Genomic DNA, 16,552 nt, shown 5'->3' with positions numbered 1-16,552 from the left:
TTGAACTAAAACCTACACCACCTTGGAGAAGTGATTCCGCACTCCTGTTCTCAAAACAAAAGGCTCTAGCTACGAGCAGAGCCATCATTGCCAGGAATACTGTAAATGTAAATTGTCTCCTCCTCGGTGTCGCCTTTCCCCTCTGCATTAAGAGCATCTGATTTATTTACAGACATCAGACTTCATTTCTTGCAGCAAATATTAATTGCCATTCCTTTCTATGTAAGAATCCTCTCTCCAAACGGAATTCTGCTGGACGATCGGTTATTTGGTTTGGTAACTGTGCGAGGACATAGTTAGTTAGCAGCTAAGTCAAAAGTGACCCCTGTTTGTAAATTGGGATTATCTTCCATTTATTGCCCCCCTTGGACGGTACGAGGGTCTTTGTTACATGTGTTCATAGGACATTGCTTTACTGCAAATCTTTGTCTTTATACAGAGTTTTGCTCTCATAAAGCAGACTAGTAAATGCTACTTGCTGATTGGTTGTCGTGTTTACAGGAGTGTTTTTATTTTGTGCATAACGGGGAATTGTTAATTGCATCTCTACACCGTGAAGTCGGACTAGTTATTGGTTTGAAAGGCATTTAATGACTAGTAGGGTAAAAGTTACTAGTAATCCTCTGTAAAACCTAAGTACAGGTGCACTGGCCATTTAAAAAAAAAAAAAAACTAGAGATGCACCAAATGGTTCGGGATTTGGCCAGGATTCTGCCTTTTTCAGCAGGATTCGGGCGAATCCTTCTGCCCGACAGATCAGAATCCGAACCCCAATGTGCATATGCAAATTAGGGGTGGGGAGGGAAATCTTGTGACTGTCACAAAACAAGGAAGTAAAAAATGTTTTTCCTTCCCATCCCTAATTTGCATATGCAAATTAGGATTTGGCTTGATATTCGGCCAAATCTTTCGCGGATGATTCAGGAGTTCGGCCGAATCCAAAATAGTGGATTCGGTGCATCCCTAAAAAAAAAAAAATATTTAAAAAAATAAGTTTTTAGGATAAGCCTAGGATAAGGTTTTCTAGCAGGGATACTGAAAGGCCATGGACTAAAGAAAAATATTACAAGCAAGCGTCATTAAATGCTTCAGAGGATCCGCCGAGCAGAGAAGCACATCAACGTCTTAAAGGGTAGGAATATTTCATGGCAATTTAAGTTTAAAAATTTACCTAAAAAGGGTGGTTCACCTTTAAGTTAACTTTTAGTATTTTACAGTACGGCTTATTCTAAGCAACTTTTCAATTGGTCTTTTTTTTTTTTTTGCACCTTTTTGACACAACCCCTTTTATCATATGAGCTCACTCAGTATTAGCACAGTACAGGTATGAGACTGTCCAGATAAGTGAATTTTCTGTACTTTCAGATCATCAAACGTTAAGTCTACTAAATAATAATGTAAACATTAAATAAATCCAATAGGCGGTTTTTGCTTCCAATAAGGATTAATTATATCTTAGTTGGGATTCAAGGTTCTGCTTTATTATTACAGAGAAATTTTTAAAAATTTAGATTGTTTGGATAAAATGGAGTCTATGGGAGACGACCTTCCCATAATTCCAAGCTTTCTGGATAATGGATTCCATACCTGTATTACTATAGAAACCAGCTGTTTAACTGGTACATCAAGGTTAAGATTTGAAGAGAAGTCTAGTATACAAATGTAACCCCAGACTGTTGGCTCATAAATGGAACCAAAACAGCCCGTTCTTCTGCCCATGGGACGAGGGCGGCATCAACCCAAACTGCCCACTATCTGGGAGGCCAGATCTTTCAAACATTCATTCCTATGGGGAACTCGGTTAATGAGTGGATGTTTTTGTGTAGAGGACCTAAAGGCAGGGATTGTATGTGTGAGACGGATTGGCCCCAAACCAAACAGAAGAAACCTGGAAGGCACTAAAGTCCAGAAGATACACCTCAACCTCTACTCCCCAGATTAAATACACTAAAATAAGGCTGAAAACCAACATCCATCTTTATTTATTTAGCTGTGTCAATTTGGGGTTGTTAGAGGAAGCATTCAAAATGAAAAAGCGGTATTGCTTATGGGATACATGTACAAGTTCTGCTTAAAGAGTCTGGCTAATTAGGGTAATCCTATCTATTCACGGTGTGAAGCCAGCGAGGTCCTTTGTTTACATGGAATGTCAAGGATCAGTAAATATTAACAAATAACAATTGAAAAAGCTTGTCTTTCTGTTTGTCACCATTCAAGGCCCTATTCATTCTAAAAAGAGTCTTCTCTGCTCTTGAGCTCAGTTCACAGTCTGTGCCGAATGGATTGATGCGCAGACCACCCAAGTAGCCGGCCCATCAATTCCCATTTGATATTGTATCAACCTGTTCAATCTATCTCCGACTTGTGTACGTGACGTCTGTATGGAATTCTTAGCTTCTTAAGGTGGCCATACACAGAGATCTGCTCATTTGGCAATGTCACCAAATGAGCAGATCTCTCCCCGATATGCCCATCTTGAGGTGGGCGATATCGGGCTGATCTCATAACGAAGGGTAACGGGCGGTCGGATCACAGGACGGAATCAGCGAACAGATGCAGGCGCAATCCAACGTGATTTTTAGTCCTGTCTGTCATCTAGCCAACTTTTGGCCAGATACCAATCGGAGAAGCCAGTCGGAGGGCCCCATACACAGGCCAATAAGTTTCCAACTCGGTGGCCATCCATGGCCACCTTTAGACAGTATAGTAATTGAAAGCAAAATATTGGGGCAGTATGGTGGCTCAGTGGTCAACAACATTTGCATGGGTTTCTTCCTGACACTCGGAGTTCCTCCCACAATCAAACACAACATACAAGTGGCTTTGATAAGTTCATTGAGCTAGAAAGCATTCATTCTAGCTTGGGTACCTTTGTGTTGGCTGAACCATGTTAACAGGGAAAATGCCAGTCTAAAGTTCTTGCCTGACTTGAGTTTACAGCCTAATGTCTCCATAACAGTCACATTATCAAACACAAACTTGGGTTCCATATGGGTGCTCACATTGTTTGTGCCATTGATATTGCTTGAAAGTTTGGCCATAAAACCCTCAATTTTGGCCCAATTACAATGTATGTAGAACTATAGGCTGATATGATGAATCCAGTGCAATATGATGAAAGTAGCTATGGGGCTGCTTTTTATTGGCAGGGACAGGCCACCATGTTAAATTATAAAAAAAAGAGTAACGAAGCAATACAAAAAATTTCAGATAACAGAGGGGCTACTTATACCCTTAATGGGACTGCACTAGGCAAATTCTTAATGGAGAAGGACCTTGGAGTCCTTGAAGATAATAAACTTGGCTGTAGCAAGCAATGCCAGTCAGCAGCTTCAACGGCAAATAAGGTTAAAGGGGACCTGTCACCCAAACAAAATTATTCCAAATCCTATTGTATCATGTTAGTCAAGCAAAATGAACTTTAATTACACTGTATAAATTATTTGAATATTGTTTCCATCAGTCTGTGAACTCATAATTATAGCAACCAGGAAGGAGCCATATTGTGGACACTGTTATTAAGACAAGCCTTGTATCATCTCAGAATCTTGTTTGTGCACCAGGGACAGGGACCTGATGTCCATCCCCATGCCCTGGTTACACAATTAAATCGTTAAGAGAGCTGGGGGAATGTGGGGAGAGCGGTGACATCTAGGAAGTGCTGAATGGAAAGTGAAAGTAATTGCTTGCCCCGCCTCTATGCCTAGGCATAGAGGCGGGGTAGGCAATATTTGATTGACAGCTGATATTTTTAAATGAGTTTACAACAGCTATGAATGCTTTAATAAAAAAAAGAAATTGGATTTCATGTTTAATTTAAAAAGGACTTTTATTATACAGATTTTTATGTCTGGGTGACAGGTCCACTTTAAAGCTGTATTATAAGGGGCAGAGATTAGCAGGAGAAGGGGGGTATTTGTCCTCTTTACAAAGCGCTGATAAGGCCCCATCTAGTATATGACATTCAGTTTTGGTCTCCAGTGTCCAAATGGGATATTTTTAACTAGAGAGGGTCCAAAGAAGGGCAGATAAGATGGCAAAGGGCATTCAAATTCTCGGGGTTGTTTACACTGCTATGTATAAATATAGAAGGGGAACATATAATAATCTCTCTTAAGCTTTAGTTACAACCAAGTCCTTCAAGCGGACACAAGGGTATCCATTCGGATTAGAAGAAAGGAGGTTTCATTTAAATATTCTGAGCTGTGACGTTGAAGAATTCTCTCCCTGAATCAGTTGTACTGGCTGATTAACTAGATAGCTTCAAAAAGGGCTTTTTATTAAGTGATGAAATACAGGATTATTCAAAATAGCTCTTGGTACAAGCTGATCCAGGGACTGGAGCAATTGCCATTTTGGAGTCGGAAAGGAATTTTTTCCCCTCTAAAGCAAATTGGAGAGTTTTCAGAAGGGGTTTTTTAGCCTTCCTCTGGATCAGTTAGGCAGGTTTTATTAAGGTTCAACTCGATGGAGTTAAATTACTATGTTACAGCTTGATAGGTGAAGGAAATCAGAATTCACTTGTGGGTGACTCTACATAAAGCACCTTTTCCCCCCCAACCCCAGTAAATTTGCATTGTAGTTACTAGGTTTGCTCAACGGGTAGCATGGCCCCGGTATAAAAACAATATAAGGGAATGCCTAATAAATTAGACCACCCCCGTTTCCTTATTCTTTAAAAGGGAAGTAATGTCTAAAATAGAATTCGGCTAGAAATTCTGTATTTTGTATACTAAACATAAACTTACTGCACCACAAGCCTAATCAAACGAATAATTTATGCTTTCAAAGTTGGCCACAGGGGGTCACCATCTTGTAACTTTTTATACATCTTTGCAAGACCAAGACTGTGCACATGCTCAGTGTGGTTTGGGCTGCTTAGGGATCGTCATAAATTATCAAACTAGTCAAATAATATCTGCCAGAAGCCGATACAGCAAGACTGATTAATAATCAGAATAGGCAGACTGCACTGGGTCCTGTGTTGTCATGTAATCTAATGTGGATTTTTTTGATAGTTTTTGTATTGTTTAATACAAACTTTCTCCAACTCTGCAGAACCAGTGGCTGCAGCAAAATAATCCTCCAAATAGAATCCCACCAGCTGGAGTTGGAAACAGTAAAGGGGATGTAAATCCAAAATAAAATCCAATACAAATCTCTACACAGTCACCAACTGCTCTACAGGGAAACAAACAAAGCTGCTTAAGTTCTGCATGGCTGGTAAGTAAGGCAGGGGCTCCCCCTGCTGTTCATAAGTATGATTGTTTCCCTGCTCAGCAGTTAGGGATTGTCTGACAATTCCTATCTACAGCAGTAAATGAAAGAAGAATTTCCCTGCATACATTCAGGTTTCTTATTAAAATGGTACACATTTTTAATTAAAGTATATTGGAGATAGGTTTCTTTTCCATTAAAGAAAGTAAAAATGGGATTTTATTTTTTTGCCTTTACATGCCGTTTAAGAGTAGAAATCATTTGCCCATTTTGAATTTATCAGAATCTGTAATTACTCATTAATATATATGGTTTTGCGTGGCCAACTTACTATTACTGCACTTTTGCCCATACATTTGAAAACATGTTCATTTGTTTTGCTGTGCTTTAAAAATCTATTGTACTGCTGTGGTATTTTGATCTTTACATGTTTGGGTGCCCTCAGAGAAAACTTTTTGTGTAAATAATATTTTGGATACATATCCAAGTTATAAATGCCTTTACATAAAGTCTATTATAATTTAGATGTAATGTAAAATTTCTCCTGAAAACGCTATCAAATCTTGCTGGCATTTATATTCAATAAAGCAAATAAATGTAATCGCGCTACAAGGGTTGGGGTTAGGAAGTTTTTAAAAAAATTTTTTAGGGGAATCTCGACCAAGTAAACATTGTACCTTTGTGCATATTCTTGAGCAGATATTGCTTAATTGGAATTTATGTGGCTTTCCCTAGGGCAGCGTACAATGTAATTACCCTCTCAAGAGTTATACCCACTCATGGGTCAATGCCTTCAGAAACCAATGAGCCGCCTTTATGCTTCAAACATATTATATAGTTAAAATGAGAAGTGTGTCCAAAATCAGAAGAGCCAGCGTAGGCTGTGGACACGGAGAATGAAAGGACACAGGGCTGCTAAGCACAAATCTCACCTCCCCTTATCCTAAGAGGAATCTCGGGAGTTTTCAGCGGCCGGGGAGAGCAATATGGCCTCTCCTTGACATCTGGAAGCAATTCTTCTATGGCTCACGTTAGATACTGCGAGACACGGGATGAATGTGATTAAACTGCACCTGTGGAAGCAGGAACAGGGGTGCTGGGCGATAATAAACTGCCACAAACAACAGGCCTGCCAAAGTTACGTTTTGCTCTCTTCCATGTGTGCAAACTGCCCCCGTGGGAGAAGGAAAGCATTCACCTAGAGAGCTGGCCAGGAAGCGAGCTACATGTGTTTAGTACCGACGGTCGGATTGAAAGCAGCACTTTGTGTAACCCATAAATTCATAAGGAGGACAGAATATCTAGGTTGTAGCTGGGAAAAGTGGCAAACAGCCAAATGACACAATCTCAAACACATGTAAGGATTTAGGTAGAAAAATCCCAGGTAAGTCAACAGATAGGTCCTTACTTGAGGTCTTGTGAAATCCTGAAGGGGTTAACCCATCACTGTATCAAAATAGTGAATGTACATTAAGACAACTACAGGTGCATATCAGATCAGAGCCACTGGGACAGAATGTTCTGTTATACAGATAGCTAGAATCTCAGCTGCCATAAAGCAGGACAGGACTGCTGCTTACAATGGGGATCAGATATGACCTGTGCAGCCACTGGGACAGAATGTTCTGTTATACAGATAGCAAGAATCTCAGCTGCCATAAAGCAGGGCAGGACTGCTGCTTACAATGGGGATCAGATGGGATCTGTGCAGCCACTGGGACAGAATGCTCTGTTATACAGATAGCAAGAATCTCAGCCATAAAGCAGGACAGGACTGCTGCTTACAATGGGGATCAGATGGGATCTGTGCAGCCACTGGGACAGAATGCTCTGTTATACAGATAGCAAGAATCTCAGCCATAAAGCAGGACAGGACTGCTGCTTACAATGGGGTAGGGTCTGTGAGAGAAGGGTTAAGAGCATATTATGGTTTTTTTCCCCCATCACTTTAGAGAAACAGGAAAGATGGAGTTAAAATTCCCAAACTACTAACACAGAGAATGAACTTGCGGTCAAGATATAAAGTTGTTCTCAGTGTGTTACTAAACCCTGGTGGGTCGTGAAAATTTATGGAGCAAGACAAAATGTAGAAAAAAAATACACAAAAAACACAGAATTTGGGAAGACGGCAGTGCAGTTTGCGGTTGAAAGGCAAGATACAAATGTACAAATTAAATCTATATATTTTACAGCACAGCTCACTGTTTCCAGCTTCCACCAGCAGAGAAATAGCTGCTGAAATGCAAAAGAACATTGAACATAAACACAGGGGCGATTAACAGAAATAGAAAACACAAAGTACCCAAATCTAAGATTACATTGCGAGGCCAGTCTCATGCTATATACACATTGTACAGCACCGCTCACAGCACTACAGACTTCTGTTACCTGGAAATCACAATCAATGCAGTAGAATCAGGTCTTCTCCAGGTCAGCTGGCGTCTGCTACATTGTGTCAGGAACCATGCCCAGCAATGCAGAAAACAGCCAAGCAACTACATCCATTTTAATCATTTTATGTTCAAAGGTTGCTGAGAATTACATTAAGCAATAAAATGGTTTTGGGGTGGAGGTCCCCCATTAGAAGACAAAACTTGAATGAACTCTCCTTCCTTTGTACAACAAAGCAGCAGTTCTGCCTTACTTTATGGCAAAAGCTATCTTCTCCAGCTGGAAATCGGCACTTTTTGAAAGCACCCCCGACTAGTGATGTGCAGGTCGTGTTTTTCCTGACCAGCACCCGACCCTTACTTGCCCTCCCTCCATCCACGCCCGCCTCTGACTTCTGCGCAGTCAATGTCACAAAAGGGGCGGGGCGAACAGGCTATAAAGGTGGAAGCCGGCAGTTGAAGGAGAACAGGAGGAAGAACTTGACCCGGACCACCCACACAGGGGGGGTGCGAGGTCGGCCCGAACCTGACCGCGGGTATCGGGCTGGGCCAACACATCACTACCCCCAAACATGTTCCTTGTCCAGGACAATAGTTTTCTCCAAAAAGAGCAATGCAAAGCCTGCAAGTAAGAATGAACCAACTGCCAGCCGTGTGGGCTACAGGTTCAAAGCATAACATACACATAGGCAGGATATTGGGTTGGCTTCACAAAAAAAACCTAGAATGTTCTTGACATTTGAAAATCCTTAAAAAACAGGATAAAATCTGGTCGCTAGGGCCCAAATTAGCCCAAGCATATAAGAGACTGGAATATGAATTAGGAGAGGCCTGAATGAGTAATAAAAAGTAACAATGCATTTGTAGCCTTACAGAGCATTTGTTTTTAGATGGGGTCAGTTTGAAATCTTGAAAGAGCAGGAGAAGAAGGCAATTAAATAAATGAAGGTTAACAAAGGTGAACCACCACATCTCAACACGATTTCTTGCACCATGTAAATGAGGCACAAAAGAGCCCTGTATGGACCTCATGATAATATAAGACTACAGGATTTTAAAATATTTTATTAAATAAATATCGTTTAGTGCGTTGTATAAATCAAGGTACATTATGTCCTATAACAAAGTGAGGTCACAACGGTTAGTATCTTAAGATACCTTGAGAGCTTGTAGTATTTCCAGTGACTGGTAACAACTGGCATCCAACGTTTAGTTATTTTGGGAATGTTTGTAACCATTATTGACTAATAACTACAATACCAAGAGCTTTATGGTTGGTTAAACAAAAGTGAACCAATATCCCTAGACAAATATCAGAATTCCATTCTACTGAATAGACTGAAGCCTTTAGGTAAAACAAAGAAGAAGAATATAAAAAAAGAATCCAGTAGGTTGAACAAGGATAAAGTGGTACCTTGACAAAAAGTCCAATATCTATGAAAAGGGAATGCCTTGGCCTCACTCCAGAACACAATGAATTCCATCTGGACATACAAATCCTTCTCTGTTGCCGTCCCTCTGGAAGGGATTTCAGAAGGGGATTATACAGCGTAGAAAGCATGTATTCATCACAATCTCACATGAACTCTAATCTAAATAGACATTCAGCAAGGTGACTCTGAACAGTTATCACTTTGGTGCCACACTGGTACATTCCCCCCATATAGGATTTCAACATGGGTTGTTTTGAATTTAAAATTGGGGAACAAATTAACGTAGGTAAAAACAACCTACGGAAAAGCATTTGCACCATACCCCTGCATTGTTCTCCATCAATAATGTATCACCTAAAATATAGCACCATCAGATGCAAGGTGTGATTTGCTTTTTGGTGCAAGGGAGCACCATATTTAAATATTGCCTCTACTCATTAGATTTAGGGGTTAGTGACTGGTAGTGGTGTTTTGCTGCAGTGGCTGAATTCTGCCAAGGAGCCTGTTCAGAGTTAACAGAACCACCTGACGACCAGTGGTTTGGTTTCCATTAAACTAATAAACAGGCTCCTCACTTGGTTTTGGGCCCTTCTCCACCCCTTCTGCTATGAGCCTAAATGGGCAATATTTTACATCCATTTTGGGACAACCAAGTCCAATATTTATGTTCTATGGACGTCGGTTAGGCAGATCTGCCAATTTACCATGTTGACAAGTACAGTTAGGTCCATAAATATTTGGACCGAACTTTTTTTTCTAATTTTGGTTCTGTACATGACCACAATGAATTTTAAATGAAAACTCAGATGCAGTTGAACTGCAGACTTTCATCTTTAATTTAGTGGGTTGAACAAAAAGATTGCATAAAAATGTGAGGAACTAAAGCCTTTATTTTTTTTCAAAACAATCACTACATTTCAGGGGCTCAAAAGTAATTGGACAAATTAAAAAACTGAAAATAAAATGTTCATTTCTAATACTTGGTTGAAACCCCTTTGCTGGCAATGACAGCCTGAAGTCTTGAACTCATGGACATCACCAGATTCTGGGTTTCCTCCTGTTTAATGCTCTGCCAGGCCTTTACAGCAGCGGCTTTCAGTTGCTGTTTGTTTGTGGGCCTTTCTGTCCGAAGTTTAGTCTTCAACAAGTGAAATGCAGTTCAATTGGGTTCAGATCAGGTGACTGGCTTGGCCATACAATTGTCCATCTGTATTATGAAATGCCTCCCAAACAGCTCAGAATTCATTCTTGTGCTTCTGTCCTGTGTCACATGATGGATAAACACTAGTGTCCCAGTGCCACTGGCAGCCATGCACGCCCAAGCCATCCCACTGCCCCCAAATGTTTTATACATCATGTGCTATGCTTTGTATCATCAGCTGTTCCACACCTTCTCCATACTTTTTTCTTGCCATCATTCTGGTTGATCTTGGTTTCATTTGTCCAAAGAACTTTTTTCCAGAACTGTACTGGCTTTTTTAGATTTTTTTTTTTTATCAAAGTCCAATCTAGCCTTTCTATTCTTAAAGCTTATGAGTGGCTTGTACCTTGCAGTGCTCCCTCTGTATTTACTTTCATGCAGTCTTCTCTTTATGGTAGACTTGGATATCGATACGCCTACCTCCTGGAGAGTGTTGTTCACTTGTTTGGCTGTTGTGAAGGGGTTTCTCTTCACCATGGAAATGATTCTGAGATCATCCACCACGGTTGTCTTCCGAAGACGCCCAGGTCTTTTTGCGTTGCCGAGTTCACCAGTGCTTTCTTTCTTTCTCAGGATTTACCACTCCTAATATTGTAGCAATTTCTCAGATGTTTTTTTTTTCTGTTTTTGCAGCTTAAGGATGGCTTGTTTCACCTGCATGGAGAGCTCCTTTGACCGCATGTTGTTTTTTCACAGAAAAAATACAAGCAGGGCTTTTATCTGCTTCATTGATTAGGACATAACAAAGGAATTGCCCACACCTGCCCATGAAATATCCTTTGAGTCAGTGTCCAATTACTTTTGAGCCCCTGAAATGAAGTGATTGTGTTATAAAAAGGCTTTAGTTTCTCACATTTTTATGCAATCTTTTTGTTCAACCCACACCAAAATTAGAAAAAAGTTGTCTCTGTCCAAATATTTATGGGCCTAACTGTATATGTTGCATCAACCCATGATGACACCACAGCTCCTCTTCACTTCCTGCTTTCCTGAACATTCAGGCTGTCAATCTGAGTGCATGGAACAATAGAACAGTGGTCATCCACTGTAGAGCTACAACCACCCCCCCCCCCCCAATTCCACACTCTTCCAGATATTGCCAGAAGGGCACCGTTAGGTATTACAGCCCTAGGGTACATCTTCACTGGTGGTGAACAGAAAGGTGGTCATACCATGTATGGTCACTAGTATGGTTTCTATGGTTTTCAGAACGATCTGTTGAAGATATGAAAAAAGTGATTCTTATCTTAGGTTCCGAATAGAAGAGCGGAGACCTTTTGGCCAACTTCTTAAAGTCTTTTACACCTTGACAAAGCAGTCCGGCACTGGTTGGATATCTGTGATATAGGCAGATCTGCAAAATAAATGCCTGGCAATCCAAATAAATGGCTGAGTAAAAAAATAAGAATGACGGTCTAATCATACACAAGGGGCTGTCATGCTTGGCTTTCAGAACAGCGTTAATTTGAGGTTGTTTGATGCAAAGAACAAAAAACAATATATAAACAAAACTCTTAAATGTTTCCATCCTCTCCTGTTTAAGCTTTTGATTATGGATTTAATGGAACCTTCCTACATGAAGATTTTGATATTATGGATATCTGTTACCAAAGTAAAGAGAAAATGTTTATACTGAAGAACCGCTTTAACATGCAAGGAGTGCACACAAACAAAAACCATATGACAATATGTTCTTCGTCTTAATTGTATCAAGAACTTTTTTTTTTAGTGACTATGCTGAGGTAGATATTAAGGTGGTTTCCACAAGCAGGTCAATGAGCATGTAACGTAGGTAGGGTTGCCACCTTTTCTGGAAAATAAATACCGGTTTCCTATATATTTTTTTTTTCCCCTATTAATAACATTGGGATCAACCATAATTTTTATCAGCCAGGGCGGTAAAATACCGGCCAGGTGGCAACCCTAACGGTAGGCAACATCAAGAGTTTTACAGATCTAGAAAGAAAACAGTCCTTGCGTTCCAAATATTTTCAGCTTAATGAACACAGGGCCATGTTTGTGCATAGATTCAAAGAAGCTTTGATGATAGTTGGTTTCCATTAAAAGTAATAAAAGGCTCCCCCTGACGAAGTTCAGGCCCTTCTCTGTACCTTGAGTCAAGAGCCTAAGCGTTACTTTTTACTTCACTATGATGCAGTGAAGTGATTCTTATTTTAGATAAACAATCCCATTGGACAGAGGCTTCCTGAATCAAATCTTTTCACCGACTATGTCGAGCTGGAATCTGGCTTAAAGAAGAGCCGCACAAATTAAATCCTGATTAATGAGCACATACCATGGCAATGGCAACTTGGAGAGCTCTGCTGATCTAGAAAGAGGAGAAACCTTGTGTGTTAGATATATATCTTCAGTTGAGCACACAAGAACGGTTTTGCATGGGCTTAGATTTAAAAACGAGTTAGATGACGAGCAGTTACCATTAAAGCCTGTAACAGACTCCTCGACTGGGTCCCTTCTTCACCCTTGGGTCAAAGCACTGCTTTTTGCTGCACTTTGAAGCCAAGAAGGGACTATTCGGTTGGAAAGGAACCAATTAGAGAGAGGCCTCTTGAATCTGTGACTATGCTTAGGTAGATATAGGCTAAGAGAAAGATTCAGCACAAAGCATCCCAGAACATACTGTGGGTAGTGGATGATTTAGAGTGAGAAGAGACCTTACTGCACATGAATGATTTTCAGGTTTTTTAAGCCTAGATTTCAATCAGTTTAGATGTGTTATTAGCATCAAAAGATCGTAATAATGCCGATGCCCTCTATATGCACGTTTGGCTTCCAAGAGTGACCTCAGCAGACATCCAGAACAGAGCGATTGTTCCGGGTCTCCGTGTTTCGTTCAGCTCTGCAGGATCATCATTAAGCCAAAAGGGAGAGCAAGGCAGAGAAAATGAGCTCAGTATGGCAGAAAAAAAAGCATTTCAGCAACCCCAATAAATCAATCTGATTGAAATATCGGACAAAACCTTTCCTCTTGATTTAACAACATTACTGTAACTGAAGGAGAGATAAGAGCCTTGCGCACAAATTACTGGAAACCACATTGACTTTTACGGCTGAAACTTCCAAGAAACCTTTGATGGCTGCGGCGCTATCTATAAAAGACAAGTTTGACGACACTGTTACGCTCTGTGCAAATTACTTTGGCCAAAATTAAAGGAAAGGGAGACGAGGAAAAGGGTCTTGAATGTTAAATCTACAAGCTCTTTGTTTTGTTAATAAAATCTGAACTGTTGCCAAACGTTAATGTTTCCATGTGTAAGGGACGTAGGCCTCTGAATGAGAGAGTTTCTCCACTTTACGCACTCTCATTAAGGCCAATAACGATACAGTTAGACAAGCAGCAAAGAGGAGAGGGTTGTATAAAGGCAAAAGAAAAACTTCACAAATAAATACTTCAAAAATGACGGTGGATCTAGGCAAGTGACAATTTTCATGCAGGACTAAAACTATAATGCTGAAACACTAGAAAATCAAAGGGCTGGTCTTCTAAATTCCATAGGAGGTCTGACTAATAGGATTACAGCCTTATCAGTATTGTGGGATCTATAGTTCACAAAGACACATACTGGTAATTCCACCCCTACACAAAAGGTAATTAATATGCAGACATATCTACAAGCCATATACAAAGGATCATCAAAAGAAAAAAAAAGACAACATGCAACACTTACTTAGATAATGTCATGGCTAAACTGCTAAGGGTAGGGACACACTGGGCGATTTGGGGAGATTTAGTCGCCTGGCGACTAATCGCCGCGACTTTCCACGACCAATCTTCCCCGAATGCCTCCCCTCGCTCTGCGCCTGGCTAAAATGAAAAATCGCCTGCGCTAATCACACGCGGCGGTTCGTTTTCCGAAGTCGCCCGAAGTTTCCTCGTGAGGCAACTTCGGGCGATTTCGGAAAACGAATCGCCGTGTGTGATTAGCGCCGGCGACTTTTCATTTTATCCAGGCGCAGAGTGAGGGGAGGCATTCGGGGAGAAAAGTCGCTGCGATTAGTCGCCAGGCGACTAAATCTCCCCAAATCGCCCAGTGTGTCCCTACCCTTAACCAGAATTCATCGCACTTATCAGAGGAGCAATAAAGCTCAAAATGCTACATGGGTTACTGTCACTACTATTTGTCGGACATTACTTTTGTACTGCCGTCTGTCAATTAATGGACAGAACATAGTCCTACTTAACCTTACAATTTAAATCTAAATGGTTAGTCGTAGGTCGTTGCATTGAAAATGATCGATATCGAATCGTTCTAGGAATAAAATCTGAACATCTATGGCCACCTTTAGACAATTACCAGCACAGTTTGAAAAGTGTGATTTTGCGTACAAATAAAGATGGAAATACTGATCATTGCCTCATTCTTTAGTCTTACAAAAGCCCAAAGTACAACATTTTGCTTAGTTGTAAGGGGGATGTGGTCAAGAACAATTGAAGGGGATAAGAATCCAGGCAAACATACCTTTTTAGCGCCTCTCTTCTCTGTAGGTGTATGCTCGGCTTTACCTTCTTTTCCTCTAAGAACATCTATGAAGTCTCTTTTGGAGACTGAGGACATCAATTTACTACGTTTTCTTTCAGAGCGCCCAACATCTTTCATTTTGTCGTTCATGTTACTCTGGTGGGTTCTGACGGCATTGAACAACTGTACAACCCCCCTGCAAGGAGACACATGGACTGGGTTAAGAAAAGAAATAATGAAACCAATGGCAGACAATTATTATTTCCTTAAAGTAGGAAATAAACAGGGTTCAAAACACACACCATCAATGTATTCAGTAAATTCTTCTTATTAACAACCCACATTATTCTTATCACAAAAGGCAGGATAGAACCAAATACAAACATTGGGGCATTTCTTGGGGCTTTCACTTTGAGTAAATTAAAGCAACAAACGAGAAATACTCTAGAGGAACAAAAAAGGTCCGAAATGTTCTGAATCATTTCTCGCAACGAAACATTCATTAAGAAACATCTAGAAGAATTTTCAAATTTCGATAAATATGAAGATACCTTTGGATGGAAATCGTTATACTTGGGAACTATAGTAGATGACTGGTAATGTTCTTTCCTATCTGTCCCTTGTTATTAAGCAAGGATAAGAGGCTGAGCAAATGCTGGACCACAAAAAAAATTCTGGAGACCTAGAAAGCACAAATACCACCACTGTTCATGATTTCACTCTGGTCATTTCAACTGCTATAATGGTAGCCACTGTTCTCGATGACTTCCATTTTTTTCCCCGTAGCAACTTCTTACAGCATGTTTCCTACAAACACAGGCACATTTTACCCACCATTGGCCATGCCAACTGTAATAAAAAATTTAAGATGGCCATTCACCGGCATTTATTTGGCCCCTCCAGAGTTGGTAGCTTATCTGCCGTGTCCAACTGCCTCCCTAACAGATATCTGGCAGGGGAAACATTTGAATCAGCGGATTTGGCCCAGTTGCTAAATAGGGCTTCTCTACCTACAGTCATTCTAAAAAATAATAGATTAAATAGATTAAAATTAGAGAACCATCAATTCTGTTTCCATTACAAATTTAGCTGTTGACCTTTAAGGCGCTCTAAAGAACATATGTCAATCAATCTTTCAGCTCGATTAAAACTGGGACGGAGGGTATTACAAGACCCTCGCTATAAACTATGGCCCTTTCACTTTCCCCCCAAGACGATGCATTCCAAGGCAGGCACCAGAGTGATTTTGTGTTCTCTCCCTAAATTGAATAAAATCATAAAATATGGTATAAAAATGTTTGGAGGCATATAAAAGGATGATTAACTAACGAGCAACAATAACCCTGGAGACTGTAAGCTGCTGTCATGATTCAAGCATTTGTAGGTTCATTTCAGTAAACAGTGTTCTTTTTTTCTTTTTTTTTTAAATAGAAAATCTGCTTTAAAAGCTTCCAAAAAACAATCCTACATCAGTATATATTCCAGAGGTTTTAAAGAGACAGCAACAAAGAGATACATTCTATAACACACAGTAGGATCTAACAGCAGATATCTAATGATCGTAGCACAATATTATACTGTATTAAAATCAGGTAGAATTACTCTGATAGATGTCCCCCTGCTATAGTTCAGGGGTACAAGGAGCACCAAAAAGCACTCACCCCAAATCTCACCCTTACTGGCCATCAGGCTGGCCCCCCTTAGCTCATAACAAGGTTACAGATATATAGAAACATTGGGGGTAACAGTCACCCTGCTATAGTTCCAGAGGTACCCAGGGCACAAATAAACACTCACCCCTAATCTCACCCTAACTGGCCTTCAGGCTGG

General features: G+C 40.4%; 1 protein-coding gene across 2 annotated transcripts in view; it reads right to left on the bottom strand.

Annotated features, from left to right (window-relative positions):
* Window positions 1-16,552, bottom strand: part of rrp15.L (ribosomal RNA processing 15 homolog L homeolog) — a 31,245-nt gene that overhangs the window by 1,735 nt on the left and 12,958 nt on the right. For both annotated transcript variants that reach the window (XM_018262607.2, XM_018262609.2), the window contains one exon: window positions 14,723-14,918. In XM_018262607.2, coding sequence (XP_018118096.1) covers window positions 14,723-14,918 — 196 coding nt within the window. The remainder of the gene's footprint in view (window positions 1-14,722; window positions 14,919-16,552) is intronic.

This window comes from Xenopus laevis, chromosome 5L (assembly GCF_017654675.1).
Source record: "Xenopus laevis strain J_2021 chromosome 5L, Xenopus_laevis_v10.1, whole genome shotgun sequence".
Taxonomy (NCBI): Eukaryota; Metazoa; Chordata; class Amphibia; order Anura; family Pipidae; genus Xenopus; species Xenopus laevis.
Note: the sequence above shows the minus strand (reverse complement) of the source record. Positions and strands in the feature narration are given on the sequence as shown.